This window comes from Orbicella franksi, chromosome 4 (genome assembly GCF_964199315.1).
Source record: "Orbicella franksi chromosome 4, jaOrbFran1.1, whole genome shotgun sequence".
Lineage (NCBI taxonomy): Eukaryota > Metazoa > Cnidaria > Anthozoa > Scleractinia > Merulinidae > Orbicella > Orbicella franksi.
The window spans coordinates 19,107,973-19,129,175 of NC_138148.1; the positions used below are offsets into that span (position 1 = coordinate 19,107,973).

Sequence of the window (21,203 nt, forward strand, 5' to 3'; positions counted from 1 at the left end):
CTGACAGCCCAAGTGTCAAAGATCATTGTTGACATGTTAACATGAATGTTGATGGATAAAGTTGAACGTTGAACTGTCACTTTGAAAGTTGATGTTTAAAGTTTCAATGATTGTGATACAAAGTACAAAGTTAAGGAGTGAAATATGATGTTGATGTTTGCCAAGTTAATTGATAGACTGTCAAGTTGAATGTTGTGATCAACTTTGATTTTTGGCGGGGATGGAACTCCATAAATGATGGCACCTCAATTTGCTCCTGTTCCACTGCGGTGGGATCCTCGTCCAAGTTCGATTTCATGACGTTGATAATGCAGCGCGCGCGAATGTTGAAAGATCAACTTGAGTTATTTGAGCCGGTACAAACACTGGACGAATGTACCAAGGTTAAGTAACTTGACCTTAGTAACTGTTTACCATGGTAAAAGCTCAAATGTAAACACAGCATAAGACTCAGCGAACGGAAGTGGAACTGAGTGGGAGTGGAACTTGAGTGGAAGTGTAAGTAGTAACGGAAGAGCACGAACGTGACTATTTCGTATGAGCGATATTTTGTTATGGAAGAACAAAAGTGCTATTTCAAATGAATGAAATCAACTTTTCGTGAATAAGATAGACTGCCCTTGTTGCCGTGCCGTATTTTGTGTTGTTTGCCCGTTTCTCAGGTGGTTTTGAAGCGATCTTCACGATCCAGAAGTACGTGTTCAGCTTTCACAGTGAGGTCGGAAGGCCAGTGGACGTTGAAATTAATTGAAGGGTCGCGGGCCGCGGGCCGGAAGAAACGCGAGAAGAGCTGAAAGTGATTCCGGTTGCACTCATTCGTGCGTGACTTAAGGCGGTTTATTTATTCATTTTTTTTTAAAGTTTAGTACTCGTTAGTGTTAATTAAGTTAGTTTTGTCTCTAACTGTACCTAATTCGTGGTTTAAATTTTTAAGCCTTAGTGTTATTCAATTGTGTATGCACAACTAAACAATAAAACACCACAGAAATTGTCATCACAAAATACCTGTACATAGCTCGGAGTAAATATACCTCGTGGTGAGAAGTCGAGAATTGATACTGACCTGATGGTGTAACCTGCACGGTGTCTCAAAAGAATCTTAAGCTCTGTTTACATAGTTACCCACGTCGGCGAAGAAATTTTACCATATGCATATTGTCGACAGTTTTAATAACGTTAATTTGGAAACGTCCGAAGTCATGCCCTGTGTACAGGTTCTACTTTAAAGAGATTTAATATTTGATATTGATATACTTCTCTTTTGTTTGGCCAGAAATTGCTATTACAACCTCCTCAAGCACAGTAGTTTGGGAATTGTTATTGTCGCTTTATTCCTCGATCAATTTACCTCAAGCAAAGCAGACGTTAGGATTTTTAAGTTTCTCTCGACTTGACATTAAACGCCGAGATCCTTCCTCACATATTTCGCTTTTGGTCACGGTAGAGGGCACATCTTGCAGCAACACGTTGGACTTTCAGTCCAATCGGTTAAACAAAGCGCTCGGCCGACGATAAAATTAAGATCTTTAAAGCCTGTCAACGTCCTCTGCGAGTGACGGTGAGAGTTGGCCTTTGATATTTATTCTCAGGAGGAAAAGTTAAATGTAACCTTATTATTTCCATAAATTATCCTGTATGTCGGACAGCAAATTAAAATTACTGTAAATTTAAATACTTCCAATCCAAAAAGAAACTTGACAAATATTAAACCATAGTTTATAGAGGGATATGGTTATGAAACTTAACAAAGGTCTTTGTTGTATGTTTTTGTTGGCTATTTTGGGGGTTGACCATGCACAAAACCTGGCAAAATACAAAAGGTGGTTATGTGTGCTCATACAACGAACCAATAGAAGCATTGCGATTATGTAATTCGTGCAAAGTCTATGAGCATAAACTCAAAATATGTTATCTTTTGCACGGTGCGGGGTCAAGGTCCTTCCAACGTAAATCGTCGCCTGTTTGTTTACTTCTTTGATATTTACCTGCTTTCTTAACCATTCCCTCTGTTAGCTACGATTAAACTCATTTACTGTGTGTGATTTATTCAGTTTCATGCAACTCGATTGAGTAGTCTAGACCTGTAAGTAAACTGTGCTTGGATTCCCACTTGGTTTCAGTATATTTTTGCTCAGTGAAAATTGTTGTTTGTTTTTAAATCTGAGAAAGCCAGCGTATCTATTTCACTGAAAATAAATTATTGCATGACGCGAGTGCTTCGCGAGCTTCCCGATGTCCCGGAAGTTCAGCTCGGTCATAAAATTGGATTAAAAGTTTTCTTAATATTATAAACCAAGGTTAAAAGGAAAAGTTGGCAAGACGAAAGAATTCATGCTGGGCAACTGGGACAAAATCCACCCATTTTACGTGGATATGTTGTTTTGACTACGCATCTTAGTGAACTATGTATGAAAAAGCCCAAACTGAATCAAATCCTCAGATTCTATTGAGAGAATCACTAAAATAAAAAAAAAATTACTTTTAAATCTGAGCGATTATTGCATGTGTAGCAATAGTTTTCCATAATGTCCTCTTTGATTCCCACCCACGTATGTCTCCGAGTTTTTCTTTATTTCGTCCGGTGGAGTCACACCATACATGTTTTCTTGGTTCCCCAGCGTCACGGCGCAAGATCCATAGTCTCTCAGGAGTAAACAAAAGATATTTGGACGGCTTTTCCTTCAAAAAAAAAAAAAATCCTGGCTAAAAGCTTTAATTCTCAATAATTGCCTCGTCCGATTGCGTGCATGATCCCCGGAAGAGGTTAGTGGAAGGTCGTATAGTGTTCACGTAAATGTAACAAAACCCAGCCAAACACGAGAATTTTGATGACAAAATTAGGGCGCTTACTTTGCTTACATGAGGACGTGCAAACATTTCAGCCTGGTGTGAGTGTCACTTCCACTGCATCTTATGCTGTCTGGGAATTAATTACAACAGCGTTTGAGTCCCCTATAAAGGCAACTCTAGAGGCATTGCCATCAGTCCAGTGAACAAGTCAAGTAGGTCTCCTATCGCCTAGAATTGGTAAGTTCTCTGTCATTACAGTTTACTTTCACTGACCGTACCGCGTCTGGGTGTTCTATTCCTGAAAGTGGCTTGTGGTTTCTTCCATCCGTGCTCATTCGTAATGTTAGAGCTGGATTAGCTTAGGATAAAAACACGCACATTCAACACCGTTCTTTTTAGGTAACATTTAAATTGCACTTTCTTTCTCGTATTCAGGGTAATGCTTGTTTACTGAACATCCGTTACTTACTGTTCATGGTGTATTAATTTATTTGTTTAAAATTTATTACTCGCTACTTTTTTGGCTCACAATGTTGAACTATATGCTTATTGTGTTTTTCATATGCAAATGTCTTTGACTATACAATTCTGGGAGAAATCGTATCCCCAAATCTTTAAGGTACACTAAGAGGAGACGTGATCGATCGTTCTACAGCTGATAGTGTCGTGTACTGTTGGTCACAAATTCAAAACCCTTTCAGAAAATTGTATCCATATTCGTTTCCATTGCGGCGCCCAAACAAGAGATCCGCCGGATTTGGCACATGAGACCTTATAGCAGTAAGATTTATTCAGGAACGCCAGAGCAATATCCACTGCCGAGGCTAAGAGAGAATTAGAAAAACGTAGGTACGAATATGGCGTTCGACTGATGAGGCTAGTGTTTTACCGAAATATATTTTGTGGTTCCGATCTTACAGTTTTTACATAGTTTTAAAAACCTTTTACAGTGTGTCGCCGGAAGGAACATCGAGGACGGGATGTCTTTCAATAAATATAAATAAAGATTTTATTTAAGGAGGGTTAAGCGTCTTAATAGCCAAAGGCTAATAAACTTGTGGCCCTCGGAAAATAAAATTACAAACCTAATGAAAAATGAACAATACTATGAATACAAACATACAATATAATAAGAGTTAAAAACCTAAAATTATGAGAGACGCGAATAGTTGAATTACAATAATATTAAAAACTTCCATTCAATATAGATATAAATAGATATAAAAGCTAAATCCTAAAACGTTCTAAATGGTCTTCCTATCTACGACTTATTTAGGAACGAAGGACCGGGAGCGGTCTTAAATTGACTAAATACCCAACAGTCTGAAATTTTCAAATAGTTTGGTCGTCCGGAAAGCCTTATTCAAACCTCTTCGGAATATCGCATGTTTCATCTTGTTTTTCTAGTAGACGAATTTCCCGACTTTGAGCATACTACAACGACGCTATGTTCTCGATACAAGTTCACAACCCTGAAAATGTTACCGAATTGCTATCGAAAGTCTCATCCAAACCTCCAAAGAGGAACATATGTATAGTTAGGAATGCTAAGAGATTCCAAAGACTGTTTTGGCCTTGCTGTGGAAGACTGGCCACATACACTAGAAAATCGCGTATCTGCCTCAGAAATTGTTGTAGAATCTCAACCCCCCCCCCCCCCTCCCAAAAATTAATATTTAAACCTCTTGAGAATATTTTAAGGCAGTGAAAAGATAGATGGCTCGGCTTTAAGGTCTGACCTTTCTTTCATAATTTTCTGAGCCAGCGTTGGCCGGATTTAGTGCATTAACCTTTAGAGTCGAAACTGATGCAATTTTACATTTTGCTCAAGCTCGGGAAATTCGCCAACAAGAAAACCTACATGATTTTTAGAGCCGCTAATTGGCAATGATTGCTAGAGAAACATGGAATACAGTCAAGATGTTTGAATAATACTTTCCACTCAAAATCTGCGAAAACTTCAGACTACCGGCATTACGGTACTTTTAGTTTAAGTCGCGTTAATTTATGTTAATGTTAATTTTTGCGTTGTTAATTAAGTTGCGGGTTAATTTCCGCGACGTTAAATTACCATCATTTCCCCCCCAAATCTGTGACACACTCCAGACATTCTTGACACAGCCAAACAATAAATTTTATTTCCGCCCTATATATTTCACATCAATCTTTGACATTTGTAAATCGTTTACTGAACTTCAACTGAATTTTCTTCATGTTCGCTGTCAGCTTTATAGTGTTAAAATTCGTTCATGTCCTCAACAAATTCTGTTTTTTTTTTTTTTGGTCTAGGAGACGCGTTAATTCCCTCATTTTGAAATCTTACCCTCTCTGTCGCCCTAACCTCCTTTATTGGGAAGCAAATTTACCTTCAATTTGCGTTAATTTAAGTCTCGGTAAATATGCGATAATTAACACTAGCGTTTATTTCCTGTAATAAAGTATGTTGTTGTCTTGTTATGAGGTTTTCTTTGCACACGAAATTAGGTACGTTGTGCTCTTTTTTCCGTGATCGGATGGCCTGTGAATCCAGGATTGTGATTTTTTTCTTAAAAAAAAAGAATGACTGTAAAAACTCCTGCTGAAAATGTACGATCGAAGAGTAATGATGTTTGCTGACTTTTGCGCTATTCTTGTCTATGCTTGCAATTTCAAGGCAATCGTCTCCCTCTTCCTAAAGGACCTAAAGTTAATTAGATAACTGGAATTAGGGGATGTTTGCCTTTTTTCATTAATATATATTGTTCGATTCTAAACATGTCGGGACGGAGGCTTAAATGTGGAGGAATTCAACAATATTTGTCATTTCGTTCTGTTCTTTAAACACATTTAACTCTTGACTATCTTAAATATAATAAAACCCGTATTTACGACTTTTGGATAACAAGGCTTCGACATCGAATTGCAAACCTTTAAAAATTGTTGCATGACAAGGTTTAAAATTTCGTTCCTGAAAGAAAGTGGGAAACCTTGGAAGCGTTAACTCGCTAAAATGGCCTCGTTTCGGAAACGTAAGCGGTCAGACAACAAGCGATACACTGTGGAAATAAGATGAGGTATTTTAATTGAGAAGTCGGCAATATTAAATTTTTACTTCCTAATAGGGGTCGTAAATATTCCCGCACGAACTCATATATTTTCGCCATGACTGCAAGGTGTTCATCTTTGGACTAGTATACGAGTTGAATTCTACTAATGTTAAGTGAATTAATGTTAGAATTAGTTCTCTTGTAACGTACGTTGACAACACCAAACATTGGTAGCAAAAAGCAATGGATTACACGAATTACCTATACGAGTTATTCCATCGCCCTTAGCTCAGTATTAGGTCAAATCTAACTTCCTTTTTCTTTTGTAGGTTCTAAAATCCAGTCATTAAATCGCATATAAACAAGAAAATTTAAGGTCCGTGATGTTGAAGAATATGTCTGAGCAGACGGGCAGTGTAGACACAGAAAAGGACGGTTCTAAGACTACAGCCGAAAACGAAAAGGTATGATATTTATCAGGAGCCATGGCCATGGGCTCCTGTCACCTGTACTTAGTTGATATCGATTCCGTAATTATAAAGCGTCACCAGAGAGCTGAAGGGGCCTTAAGCAATGACGACGGCGACGCCGAGGACGACGCCGAGAAAAAAAAAATAAAATGAGTTTATATTTTACCTTCGGAGTCGCAATTGCCTAGATCAGATCTGCTTAGCGGATTTTTTTTGCCTGCATTTCTGCTTCATTCTTTCGATTTTGTTGTACATTTACAGTTGAACCCCGCTATTTCGAACCCTCAGGAGAAACGGAAATTAGTTCGAAATAGTGGGAGTTCGAAATAACCGATAGTAAATGACTCAATGGCAAATACAAAGGAAATTGTTTTGAGTTCTGGATATGTAAAGCTGCAAGTTCTCAGTTTCTTCTTTCGCAACTGAACAAATCTTGACTATGATTTTTATGCTCCAACAAATTGGTAGTACATTGAAGTCATATACATTCTCTATTTTTCTTCTTTTACCAGAATGCAGTGTACGAGGCAGTCAACTCTCTTGGGCAGCTTCCTTGGGAATTTCTGAATGGCTCGTCACTACCCGTGAAAGAGTTCGCTCGGAGAATCTTCGCCCACCCGATTATCAGCGACTTTCTCATCCGCTTATCTCGCTTAGATGTGTTCTCCAAAGAGCTGGCAAGCTCTTTCAGCAGTGATCTGGAGTCGCTCCTGCTCATCAGGAAACTTAAGTATTTCTACAATCAGCCAACCGTCGCGGTACTCCAGCAACTTGCTAGTCTGGTGCCAAGGTAAGTAACACAAATCCTACAAATCACCATGGTAACTTCAGCGACACTTATCTGCACTAATCTCTTGCAGTTCCAAAACTTGTAATTTACGTCATATTACTATTTTCTATGACGCGCTAACATGGGTAAATTCATTGATTTGTGAACGTCCCAAGTACAGTTGATATGTATGAATATAATTTTCACTTTCTTTTAACAATCATGTATGAATACTCCTAAGAAAGTTGGAACGCTTTTTGAACCCGGGCATTTCATCTGTGAACCAGACCAATTACTTTTTTCACTTCTGTTTAATTTTTCTAAGCATGATTATGTACTTTGCATTGATTAACAACCTAGCTTATACGCACACTCCATAAGGCGATTTGATCCTGTTGTTTGTTTCAGAACTGATGCCGATGCTGAAGCAATTTCAAAATGGAACGAAATCGTCGAGTTGTTTGCCGCCGATTCCACAACTGGTACAACGCCAGTGCGACGTTTACTCCAAGAAAGAGGCTGCCCGGAATGCTACTTGGAGAATGAAGAACATCTGTTGATGGTCGATCCGCACGCCGTATACCCTACATCTATTTATCGCAGGTGTGAGGGAGACATTGTGGCCAAACCCGACGCATCTCTGGTGGAGTGCACCATGAGATATACTCTGACGACGACTGCTAAGATTGTTTACGAAGTGTTGAACCCAACCAACCCAGAGTTAAAAAATGTGTATCGGCCACTTGGAAGGTAGGTAAAGTTCGTATACGAGCCAAGTGGCCCATCACAGCTCAGCCCTTAGCTTAGCTCAGCATAAAATAGCTTGGCATAACATTACACAGTACAGCATAGCATAGCATAGGTTAGCATAGCATAACGTAGCATAGCTAGCATAGCCTAGCTGGTTAGCGTAGCTTAGCTCAGCCGTAGTACTCATGACACGGCACGACTTGGCATGGCCATGGTATGGCATGGCATGGCCCCGACGACATGATTCGCTCGACGAACTCTACGAGTGAAAAAGGAAAAACTCAATCCTTTGAGCATAATACGGGAGAGCACGCTCTTCCCGTGGCAAGACTGCGAAGATCCTGCCCGCAAAGACACCGCTCGCAAACGACGTGATCAGTAGAGTATTTTCTGCGGGTTTTAGGATAAAGCTCCCCAAATAGTGGATGTCTCGATGAGCTAGTTCTCCCAATTTTAGAGTCTACTTGTACCCTTCATATAAACTTTTTAAGAGTCTTTTAAAATTTTCTTTTCACCACCAGGTGTGTAGCAGTTATTGACAACAAAGTCGAAAACACCTATGGCGAGGCAATACAGACTTATTTTGACGCGAATTCCGTGAAGCTGCAAAAGGTTGTCATCCCTGCCAGCGAAGTTGACAAAGATATAACCACAGTGCAGAATGTCTTAGTTCAGCTGAGGAAGTTGCGACTCAAGAGAAATGAACCTGTTCTTGTTGTCGGTGGAGGCGTCATACATGACGTTATTGGCTGTGCCACCTCTCTCTACCATCGTAATACACCTTACATCATGCTATCAACAAGCGTTGTGGCTGGCATCGACGCTGGACTGTCCCCTCGCACAGGGTGCGACGGATTCGGTTTCAAAAACCTGTTTGGGTCGTATCATCCCCCTGTTCTGACGTTGACGGACAGAAGCTTCTTTCACACGCTACATCGCGGCTGCCTGCGTCATGGTATCGCTGAAATCGTCAAGATAGCGGTGGTTAAGGACGAGGATCTTTTCTGCCTGTTAGAGCAAAAAGCGACCAATCTTTTGAGTACTAAGTTTGGCATAGAGATGCAAGACTTCCAAGGGGATAAGAAGGCATTTGAAAATGTCTGCGATCTCATTATTGGCAAAGCTCTTGAATAGTATGTAAAATATTTTGACTGGTTTGTTAGGGAGTACAATTTTTTAGGCCACGAATCAACTGTATGGCGCTATAACGTCTATTGCTCATGTCACTATATTCTTTGAAACTGAGCTTCAAGTAGATTATCTTCCACATAAAACACTGTTTCAGTGTTGCAGCGGTTTTTAATTGAGCGTCGCAAAACCAAAACCAAACGTCAGAACCAATCTCTTACCTTTGACTATTCAGCCAATCTCATACCGTAGTAAGACCAAAACCAAAAACAAAGAAACTGCCTGATTACTTTAGACAATAGACTCTTGCTTTCGAGACTCAATTGAAAACCGCTCTATGCAACAGGTTTATCTGTGTAGTTGTTTTTCTTGCAGTTACATGAGATCCGAGTACAGCAATATATGGGAAACCCACCAGTGCCGACCACACGCATATGGTCACACATGGAGTGCTGGTTACGAGCTCGCTTCAGGGATGCTCCACGGTCATGCTGTAGCGACCGGCATGGGCTTTGGTGCGTATCTCTCTTTTTGTAACAGCTGGATCACACAACATGAGCTGAATCGTATTTTGAAGCTGCTAAGCGACCTGGAATTGTCTCTATGGCACCCAATCATGAAGGAGACAGAAACGCTGTACAGGGTCCAGGAAAGCGTGATCGAGAAGAGAGCTGGCAACTTGGTCGCACCTGTTCCTAAAGGCCTGGGAAAGTGTGGCTACATTAACGACATGCCCTACAAGCTCCTTGACAAGAGGCTGGGAGAATATCGGGAGATCTGCCAGCGGTACCCCAGGCAGGGAGTGGGCATTGAAGTCCACTGCAAAGACATTGGTCTTGATGATCCAGCCACTGTGGGAAACGTCAATAAAGACCTTCCCAAGGACGACGTCCAGGATGGTGCTTTGAAAAATTGCTTGCAATATAATGAGAAAATGGAAGAATAAAGAAAGGTATCACTGATCACGGGGTTCCATGGTAAATATAGAATCATTCCCGTCTCTATGTGTACGAACCTCGCAATTGTCGAGCAGCATGTCACATATAATCATTCCGCGGTTTCGTTAGGATAGAAAGACTGTCGCGAAACATGCAATATAGAATCATTCCTGGCCCTAGTACACGATCGAAACTCGCTGTTTCTTACAGGAAAAAAGGTTGCCTAGCAACACGTTGCAAACATATGGCGATAAGCAGATGCGGATGTCTACGTTAAAACCATGGCATTACTTGTGATTTATCTTTAAAGCTCTAAACAGTGGAAGACACTGATGTTATTCAATATCACGTAAGGAAAACACGCGGAAAGGTGCACACGCAATAATTTCACCTACAAGTTACCCTGTTTTAGTTTTGTCTCAAAGATTTTCTATCACTTAGTATTTACTATGAATATCTAAAAACCGCAGTTGTCAACACGTCAGCAAAAATGGTTGAAGTCGACGTAGGAGCATTTAAGTCCATGGAGTAAAGTATATGTTCAACTTTATTTTATCTTGCCCTTCAATGCCGTCTGTAATTATTACAGTGCTATTTTCTTGATACATTACAGGGACTGAGGACACCGTTCAAAGATACAGACATTTAGAAAGAATCCATTTCAGTCTTATACTACAGTATTCAGTGAATATAGTACTTTTTGCATGCTCTGATCATAGTCAGGATCATTATGGAGCCTTTGTCATGAAAATGATTTCGAATGTCAAAACCTAAAAGACATATGCTAATTGCTAGAAACCTAAAAATTATGAACAAGTTTTTTTACAAGTCACTAAATAAGTGCACTGAAGTCGTAAAAATGGCCGCTTTAATGGGTTACGCATGCGCCAGGTTGTGGCAGACTTAGGGTCACGGTGTTCTAGGAGTATTTTGTCTACGATTTAAGGTGCTTTGTGATCATTTCAGCACTGTTACCTTTTGGCAAAACTGAATGCAGCAAAGGATCCAAGAGAGTCAATTTACTGCTAATAAATGACTATGTCGGAGTGGTTATTTTTTTAATTTTCTTAGTTTATAACTGCAGTCTTGTTTTGTTTTCTTGTCCTTGAACGAATTCTTATGAAAAATTTGATTGCCATTCTTGTGAATCCAAAACATAACAAGTAGTAGGAGACTTCGTGTTGATGATATATTTTCTGCTTTATAGATTGTTTTCACATGACATCACAGCCATATTGGCCATATTGGTGTTCCCAAAACAATAAAAAGGCGGCCATTTTGGTGTACAAACCAATCCCGTGGGAGTTGAACTCTTTTCTTTTGTAAAAACTTTTTTTTGTTCTAATAAATTTGCATGGCTGCTGGCGCGTGACACGAGTGAAAACTTTCTGTAGCTTCCATTTGTACAATGCTTTGCTAGAACAATGATTCCACTATCTCTATGTAACAACACAAATAAGGAAGATCGTTCTACACTCAAAAGGATTTTAATGTTAATCAGTCTGCGGACTGACACATATTAATAGCTAACTTCATTTAACAGCAATAAATAAAGTTACTCAGAGCTGATTTGATTGGGTGTTTAACTGCGTTTTTCCGCAGGGAATGTTTTGTAATGTAGAGGGCTAAAATGCAATTCAAATCAACTGAATAACAATGTCAGCAACTTGTTAGCTACTTGTTCCAGAAAAGCATTTTACTCGCCTTAAATCTGAGATCATTCTTCCACGTCAGGTGAGGCCAAACGGCCTTCAATTCTCAAGGCAATTAATATCGGTCTTTTTTACGCCGGCCCACCACTTTCGTACCCAGCTTTTGCACCCCTTGACCAGCAGCTGGGAAGCGGCGATCCTTGAAGAGTGCTTTGATTGAAAGTCTGAAAATATGGGATCGACTTCCGGCTGAAATATATATGTTGATGCCTACCTGTCAAGCCCGTGGCTTCCCTTAACCCTAAGGTACAGGGACCAGATGGGGTGCTGCACTCTCGGTTATCAGCTGGAACTTAAAGATGAGCCTCAGAGACTTTTGCAGGTTATAGTTTGGAAATTTTAATAAATTTGTCAACGATTGCGTGAAAACTCAGAATTATTTCGAAGTGATTGGCGGTGCTTGAACCTTCTCCTCTAGTAACCGCTTGTACCAGCGATCCCTTTACCCCTGTTCTTATGGATAATCATTCTTTGTTTTTCTTTTCTTTTCTTTCTTTTTGTTTGTTTGTTTTTTTTTTTTGACGCTGTTTTCGTTGCCGATTGCATTGAATATGTAAGCGTAAAAAAGAAAAAATAAATAAACACGTGCAATTTGACGGTTCAAATTTGCTCTCGCAGAATAAGCATTATTCATAGCAAGGACCGAGATATATTTATTACAGAGGTTGACTCCTTTTGACTGCAGTATTACTGACCTACTTGTCACGCGATGTAAATAAAATCTCGCAAAATCAGCAAAAATCAAAAGTGTGTTTTTGTTTGCAAAAGCAAATGTAGCGCTCATTTAAACAACTTTTTGTCTTCAAAGTCTTGGTATCAGTCATGTCCAATATACACAAACTGACACAGTTCGAAAATAAAACTTTACAGCTTTACAGATCGTAAAAGACAGTGTACGTTCGGAAAATTGCATCTCATTAAGGGCACTTCGAATATAAATCCCCTCTCACTTGAGCAAGGGGATTCTTGATTCTTGAAAGTTCTACAAATCCTCGACTACGTCTAGCGTTTGCATAACTTTCGAGAATTCTCCAACCCCCTGAGGGTTTAGATGAGGTACGTAAACACGGAAAAAGTGCTGTATTGCTTTTATAAAATTATTCTCAAAAATACGCACGAATCTAGAACGTCACAACCGTGTTTACATACTCTCGCCTAAACACACCTATCGTCCAATGAGAGCGCGCGAAGTAGCTCAGTTATTTCACAATCGCAAAAACATTACAACGATATGTTTTTTTTAAAACTGAACATGTTTAACGAAACCGTATAAAATTCTTCCTTTCTTTAAACAGAAAAACTAGCCAAAAATAACAGCAAAAACAGCTCTAGCCGTATGTTCGACACTATTAGAGAGGTTAAGCATGACGTTTAGGGCACACTGCAAACGGCAAAAATGAAACTTTTGCCGTCTCTCGTCAGCTGTGTGTACAGTAGAGTGAAATTATTTGTATTTGTAATGAATAGTAGGAGACGTTATTTCATTTTTGTGAGCTTTATTTACGGATTAGAAGAAAAGAACTCAAAATCAGAAGTTGTCTTTGCCGTTCGCAAGAAGTTGTGTGTGTCATATCAGGCGTTAGTGCCTGCAGGCTGGCTCCAAAATTACTTCAACGCCACCAAAGTCAATAAAAGGGAAATGTCATACGCTATAATCTAAGAGTATTCATAAAAACATTTTCAACCTAAAATCGGCAGGAAAATTAAGAATATTCAGCCTGGGCCGGAAAAACCAATATTCTTATATGGAAAATAGTGTCATTATAAAAATAGTGTAATTCTATTCCCGGCGTGGGAAATAGGGCGGTTCTTTTGTTTGTAGTCACTTACTCGCATCGGAGTCACGCTCATGTTCTCTGTTTATTAAAGTTAGCCGGCCCCCTCTTTCCTTTTTAAAAAGTGAAAATATCTAGATCTGCGGTGATGTAAATAGGATCGAATGGGGGAAATAGGTAGCAGACCGTGCGGATCGACACGCTGTTTCACCCTTTCGCTCAGGTAACAAGTGTAAATGATCAAAGTCCCCTTAATGAGATGCAATTTGCGGACCGTAAACGGACCGAAAACAGGTCTTTTCCTGCCCGTCAAATTCTACAGATCGTATAGTTGCTTTTTCAAACAGTATCAGATTGCTTATATTGGACAACTGGCTGATAGCAGTCTAGTCTAATAAATGTGTCATCAGTACAGGGCACATTATATGTTTATCGTAGTTTGCAAAATCAAAGTTCCGGTCCATGGAACAAAAGAACTCTTTGTTTCAGCAGTTAATAGAATCGCATATCGCGTATCCGTCAAACAACCAATTCAAAAATGAAAATCAAGCCGAAATTTCACGCTTGATCAAAACGACCCACGATCATAGGTTGTCAGAGCATGGTCAGAGTAATAATACAGGTGGCGCCATTGATATCTTCACTATTATCGCACAGTGAACTATTCATTCATTCATTCATTCAATAGGAGCCCACGACGAGCATTTATTGTCTTCGCCTTTACGGTCCTTTAGCGATGCTTTGTGTTTTATCTATCTGATCTATCAATTGTATTTGCGCCGACACAAAAGGACAGCTAAATTAAACTTGTCTTGTTTAAAATACTACAAGGCTCGAACTGAATGTTTTGTACTGTTCTTCTTTGTCTCTGAATCATAAATGTAGCAATATTAGCACCAAAAACCGTGATATATATTTGTTTCGGACATTCTATTCCGGCACACTGCTCTTGTTTATGCCCTAATGGAGACCAGCTTTCATTCGACAGCACTCCTCCAATCAGATAAACGCATGTGGCGGTTTCGTTTTACTCCCGGAGTCAAATTTCAATCAACTCAACAATTTAGGATACGGTCCGTGTACTGAAACGCAGACTGCAGAACAGTAGTAAAATGCGCATGTTCACTGCGGGTAGACTGCAGAATGCAGATTTTTTAACTGTGTTAAGTTGGCATTTCCATTATCGAGAGGTAACCAACCGTAAACAGGCTAACCAGAGCGTTATTTTGGCTAACCTAAGTGATATTCAGGCTGGCCGCAGCGCTATTCAGGCTACACGAAGTGCAGCCTTTCCCTCCGATTAGCCCAAATAGGTCCCCAATAGGTTTGGCGGGATGCGGGATTTGGCTTATTTCCGCCATGATATTCGGGATTTGAGCTAAACAGGGGCGGGAAGCGGGAATTACAATTACGAGCGGGACCGGGATTTCGTGTTTTTATGGGGTTGGGATGCGGGATTCGCAAGTGGAACAGCGCAGGATACAGGATTTTAATTCTTACTTGACCTCATAATATTGACCAGCGCAAAAACCGCAAGCTGGCAGAAATGAACCTTTTGTGCGTATAGCTGTGTCAGGTTTCAAGTAATGTATAGCAACGGCTCTGTAACCTGTCAGGTTCTGTCAAACGTATCAATTATCGCTTGACTAAGTTAGTATCATGAGGCTGTATGAAGTCTTTGAGTCCGGCTATCTTTAAAACGGGGAACGGGGAATCGGAGAATGGGAATGGGGAATAGGGAACGGGGAACGGGGAATCTTTAAAATGGGGAATCTTTAAAAGCGGGAATCTTTAAAACGGGGAATCTTTAAAAGCGGGAATCTTTAAAATGGGGAATCTTTAAAAGCGGGAATCTTTAAAATGGGGAATCTTTAAAAGCGGGAATCTTTAAAATGGGGAATCTTTAAAAGCGGGAATCTTTAAAAGCGGGAATCTTTAAAATGGGGAATCTTTAAAAGCGGGAATCTTTAAAATGGGGAATCTTTAAAAGCGGGAATCTTTAAAGTGAGGAATCTTTAAAAGCGGGAATCTTTAAAATGGGGAATCTTTAAAAGCGGGAATCTTTAAAATGGGGAATCTTTAAAATGGGGAATCTTTAAAATGGGGAATCTTTAAAATGGGGAATCTTTAAAATGGGGAATCTTTAAAATGGGGAATCTTTAAAATGGGGAATCTTTAAAATGGGGAATCTTTAAAATGGGGAATCTTTAAAATGGGGAATCTTTAAAAGCGGGAAGCTCTAAAATGGGGAATCTTTAAAAGCGAGAATCTCTGGGAATTATTATTCATTGTAATTATATCGCACGCTAAAGCATATATGTTTAGCGGGCTACTTAAGCGGTTCAAATCTCGATTCTTACTCTTTGAGATCCGCTACACCGACCGAAGAATTGATCCGCCTGAAGAAGTGAACTCCGGACTGTGACGTTTTTAAATCGAGTTTCGCAGCGATAGATATTTGTCCTAGCGTTATCAAGAACTACTGGAAAGACATGCTACTTAACGACAAAAATATGGCACGCACAATGGGTTCTTGGTTGTGTGATAGACTACGCTTGAATTGGCGGCCGAGAGAGCTGTAATGTTTGTTAAAAAGGTGATGTACTTCATGGAAATTGGCTATCTGAACAGTATTAGAAAAAGTACTATTGCAATGTTTATGATTTTCTCACGCTTTTGTGGCAAACTCAGTGACAGATGTTTCTGTTGGTTTCCGGCCAGCAGGGCGTCTCCGTACAAATCTCTTTAAATGTGGTAAAAAGTTTGTCCGTATATCTTGCATAAGAAAAATGGCTGTGACCTGAATCCAGGCGGGAGTCTTAGCATATTTACTTTCTTTCTTTTCCCAGATTCTGTACTGCACCTCGTTACTGGGAAGTTTCACGCGTCCCCAGAAACACATAAATAACATATTCTTCATTAAAACAAGTCCGCATTGAATTGTCCTCAAGAAGAAAACTCGTGTTTTCAGCTTTTCCTGTACATAACTGAAATTTACAAATTATTATAATTAACGAACAAGAACGTTGCTGATAACCGAACAGAACACGAAATGTAATTCAACTAAATAACTAGCACCATGCAAACTAAGCGTCTATGTTGTGAGTGCGTGACCAAATGACATCTATGCAATGTGATTGCCTACGCAGGAACGTATTATAGATGGCCATGATAGTGTTATCTTTTTTCTTTGCACGCGGTCTTAAAAAAATCTGGGAAAAGAAAGAAAGTAAATATGCTAAGACTCCCGCCTGGATTCAGGTCACAGCCATTTTTCTTATGCAAGATATACGGACAAACTTTTTACCACATTTATAGAGATTTGTATGGAGACGCCCTGCTGGCCGGAAACCAACAGAAACATCTGTCACTGAGTTTGCCACAAAAGCGTGAGAAAATCATAAACATTGCAATAGTACTTTTTCTAATACTGTTCAGATAGCCAATTTCCATGAAGTACATCACCTTTTTAACAAACATTACAGCTCTCTCGGCCGCCAATTCAAGCGTAGTCTATCACACAACCAAGAACCCATTGTGCGTGCCATATTTTTGTCGTTAAGTAGCATGTCTTTCCAGTAGTTCTTGATAACGCTAGGACAAATATCTATCGCTGCGAAACTCGATTTAAAAACGTCACAGTCCGGAGTTCACTTCTTCAGGCGGATCAATTCTTCGGTCGGTGTAGCGGATCTCAAAGAGTAAGAATCGAGATTTGGACCGCTTAAGTAGCCCGCTAAACATATATGCTTTAGCGTGCGATATAATTACAATGAATAATAATTCCCAGAGATTCTCGCTTTTAAAGATTCCCCATTTTAGAGCTTCCCGCTTTTAAAGATTCCCCATTTTAAAGATTCCCGCTTTTAAAGATTCCTCGTTTTAAAGATTCCCGCTTTTAAAGATTCCCCATTTAAAGATTCCCGCTTTTAAAGATTCCCCGTTTTAAAGATTCCCGCTTTTAAAGATTCCCCATTTTAAAGATTCCCGCTTTTAAAGATTCCCCATTTTAAAGATTCCCGCTTTTAAAGATTCCCCATTTTAAAGATTCCCGCCTTTAAAGATTCCCCCTTTTTAAAGATTCCCGCTTTTAAAGATTCCCCGTTTTAAAGATTCCCGCTTTTAAAGATTCCCCATTTTAAAGATTCCCGCTTTTAAAGATTCCCCATTTTAAAGATTCCCGCTTTTAAAGATTCCCCGTTTTAAAGATTCCCGCTTTTAAAGATTCCCCATTTTAAAGATTCCCGCTTTTAAAGATTCCCCATTTTAAAGATTCCCGCTTTTAAAGATTCCCCATTTTAAAGATTCCCGCCTTTAAAGATTCCCCCTTTTTAAAGATTCCCGCTTTTAAAGATTCCCCGTTTTAAAGATTCCCGCTTTTAAAGATTCCCCATTTTAAAGATTCCCGCTTTTAAAGATTCCCCATTTTAAAGATTCCCGCTTTTAAAGATTCCCCGTTTTAAAGATTCCCGCTTTTAAAGATTCCCCGTTTTAAAGATTCCCGCTTTTAAAGATTCCCCATTTTAAAGATTCCCGCTTTTAAAGATTCCCCATTTTAAAGATTCCCGCCTTTAAAGATTCCCCATTTTAAAGATTCCCGCTTTTAAAGATTCCCCGTTTTAAAGATTCCCGCTTTTAAAGATTCCCCATTTTAAAGATTCCCGCTTTTAAAGATTCCTCGTTTTAAAGATTCCCGCTTTTAAAGATTCCCCATTTTAAAGATTCCCGCTTTTAAAGATTCCCCGTTTTAAAGATTCCCGCTTTTAAAGATTCCCCATTTTAAAGATTCCCGCTTTTAAAGATTCCCCATTTTAAAGATTCCCGCTTTTAAAGATTCCCCATTTTAAAGATTCCCGCCTTTAAAGATTCCCCCTTTTTAAAGATTCCCGCTTTTAAAGATTCCCCATTTTAAAGATTCCCGCTTTTAAAGATTCCCCATTTTAAAGATTCCCGCTTTTAAAGATTCCCCATTTTAAAGATTCCCGCTTTTAAAGATTCCTCGTTTTAAAGATTCCCGCTTTTAAAGATTCCCCGTTTTAAAGATTCCCGCTTTTAAAGATTCCCCATTTTAAAGATTCCCGCTTTTAAAGATTCCCCATTTTAAAGATTCCCGCCTTTAAAGATTCCCCATTTTAAAGATTCCCGCTTTTAAAGATTCCCCGTTTTAAAGATTCCCGCTTTTAAAGATTCTCCATTTTAAAGATTCCCGCTTTTAAAGATTCCCCATTTTAAAGATTCCCGCTTTTAAAGATTCCCCATTTTAAAGATTCCCGCTTTTAAAGATTCCCGCTTTTAAAGATTCCCCGTTTTAAAGATTCCCGCTTTTAAAGATTCCCCATTTTAAAGATTCCCGCTTTTAAAGATTCCCCATTTTAAAGATTCCCGCTTTTAAAGATTCCCCATTTTAAAGATTCCCGCCTTTAAAGATTCCCCCTTTTTAAAGATTCCCGCTTTTAAAGATTCCCCGTTTTAAAGATTCCCGCTTTTAAAGATTCCCCATTTTAAAGATTCCCGCTTTTAAAGATTCCCCATTTTAAAGATTCCCGCTTTTAAAGATTCCCCGTTTTAAAGATTCCCGCTTTTAAAGATTCCCCGTTTTAAAGATTCCCGCTTTTAAAGATTCCCCATTTTAAAGATTCCCGCTTTTAAAGATTCCCCATTTTAAAGATTCCCGCTTTTAAAGATTCCCCATTTTAAAGATTCCCGCTTTTAAAGATTCCCGCTTTTAAAGATTCCCCGTTTTAAAGATTCCCGCTTTTAAAGATTCCCCATTTTAAAGATTCCCGCTTTTAAAGATTCCCCATTTTAAAGATTCCCGCTTTTAAAGATTCCCCATTTTAAAGATTCCCGCCTTTAAAGATTCCCCCTTTTTAAAGATTCCCGCTTTTAAAGATTCCCCGTTTTAAAGATTCCCGCTTTTAAAGATTCCCCATTTTAAAGATTCCCGCCTTTAAAGATTCCCCATTTTAAAGATTCCCGCTTTTAAAGATACCCCATTTTAAAGATTCCCCGTTCCCCGTTCCCCATTCCCCATTCCCCATTCCCATTCTCCGATTCCCCGTTCCCCGTTTTAAAGATAGCCTCGACGCTTGCGTATGCAATCTTGAACCCCCGATCCTTTCTAGTTTTTCTAGTCTTTCGACCTTTTCTAGAGCGCTTGTCCTGTTTTGGCCAGGATGGCCACATTGGATGGCGGTGATAGTGATTCACCAAACGAAGTATGAGGCGTTATAAATTGCGTCGCCATATATTACGAAATGGATGTGCGAGCGGCAATGCCTTCATTCGGAAAGAAAAGCTCTAAGCCCAGATTTCAAGGAAAGTGAATACGCTGACAGCTTTTAAAGAAACTGGCAAGTGTGTTAACGGGCCATATCTTGAATATGGGAAAGAAAAATATTTTTCTTTCATTGATACGCGGACAAAAGAAAACAAAACAGTAAACAGTTTACAGAAAGAAACGCTATAATCATTTGTGCTTACTTATCTTCTACCCATTGAATCCTTTTGTGATCTTTTATGTGATATCTATTTTTAAAAAGTTTCTGTGTTAATTATTAAATTAATTATTAATTCAGCAAACTAATAATTTAACGCAGAAACGTGAAAAGTAGGCGGGATCGGCATTTCCAGGCAACTGAAGGGCGGGATGGCGGGATTAACAGGGAAAAATGGTCGGGAAAGCGTGATCTGAGAACCCTATTGTGGACCCTCTACTACCTAGTGAGTAATCTTTTTAAGGTTATCACTCAGTTGACAATGGAAATAGTGAATATTTGAAACTTGAATGGAATTTTTGATAAATTACAGCGGTTATGACTGTATTATTCAAATGCTGAATTTTGTAATTACGAAACGGACTATGTCCCACAGCCCGTTATAAAGTTGAAATGTCTGTAAATGTTGAAACAGTCTGAACAGTCTGTGAAATAAATTGTTAAATGTGGAGGCTGGATTTTACTCCGATATTTTGTTTCTTTGTTTTTTCGCACGTAAGAAAATCAAGAGTTTTTCTTGCTTCCAACGCGTATAACGACAGATCTATTATTTTCTTGAATAAACCTGAATTGTTTTGTCTAAATATCATCCAATATATGGGCGACATAGGTATGTGGTATGTTTTTTAAGATTCTCGATCCTTATAAATAGGGTATCATTTCGGCCCTTGTTGGCATTGTGCTCCCGGTGCGGTCCTTCCTTGTATCAGCGAAAATTGCAGTGCATAAATGCGCAGCTAAACGAAAAACAAATTTTTCGCTTGATGGTTAATTTCCAATGTTACAGAAACGAAATAAAGCTTACCCGTTCACGTCATTTTTAGTTTATGTTTTACCCTTCAACAGGGTGTCATTTTCGGGTTTGAGCCTTAAATATGGTATCAATTTAGTTTGCTTTCTCCTTGATAGAGTCAGCGTTTAAGACCCTTTGCAGCACACACCTATTCTAAATTGACGGGAGTACCTTCCCCGGCTGTGCGCTGCTCATTAGTATTTACAGTTTTTGTCTGTGAATAACTGTAAATGTTTATTTTGATAAATTTACATATAATATCTGATCTTCGATGATTAAGATATACAGTTTGAAAACTGTTACCGAACCTTCTGACTTCAACTGGGGTATTCACGAGGCGGGCAGTAACCGATATAACTCCCGATAATAATTACAGGATTGCACGATATATTCTTGTATAACCAGTCGTTATGACGTGACACGTTCACTAACAACCCGCTATTGTGTTCCTCGGCAGAGCCGTCAAATGATAGATTTATTGTTTTGTAAAAGAACGACCCGTTTTCGGACCTCTCATCTCGCCATTTATCTTTTGATTTCCACTCTTTCTTCATC

General features: G+C 39.2%; 1 protein-coding gene across 2 annotated transcripts; it reads left to right on the top strand.

The window, feature by feature from the left end:
* Positions 1-2,647: 2,647 nt before the first annotated feature.
* Positions 2,648-12,071, top strand: LOC145484725 (demethyl-4-deoxygadusol synthase-like). 2 transcript variants are annotated; one of them, XM_081463356.1, is made up of 7 exons: positions 2,648-3,027; positions 6,146-6,280; positions 6,799-7,076; positions 7,464-7,805; positions 8,327-8,938; positions 9,309-9,910; positions 10,485-12,071. In XM_081463356.1, the coding sequence occupies exons 2-6, from the start codon at positions 6,200-6,202 to the stop codon at positions 9,877-9,879; spliced, it is 1,884 nt and encodes a 627-aa protein (XP_081319482.1). In that variant the 5' UTR covers positions 2,648-3,027; positions 6,146-6,199; the 3' UTR covers positions 9,880-9,910; positions 10,485-12,071. The 2 variants fall into 2 exon arrangements, with proteins under 2 accessions (XP_081319482.1, XP_081319481.1); XM_081463355.1 differs by lacking the exon at positions 10,485-12,071 and having other exon boundaries at positions 9,309-10,476.
* Positions 12,072-21,203: the final 9,132 nt, after the last annotated feature.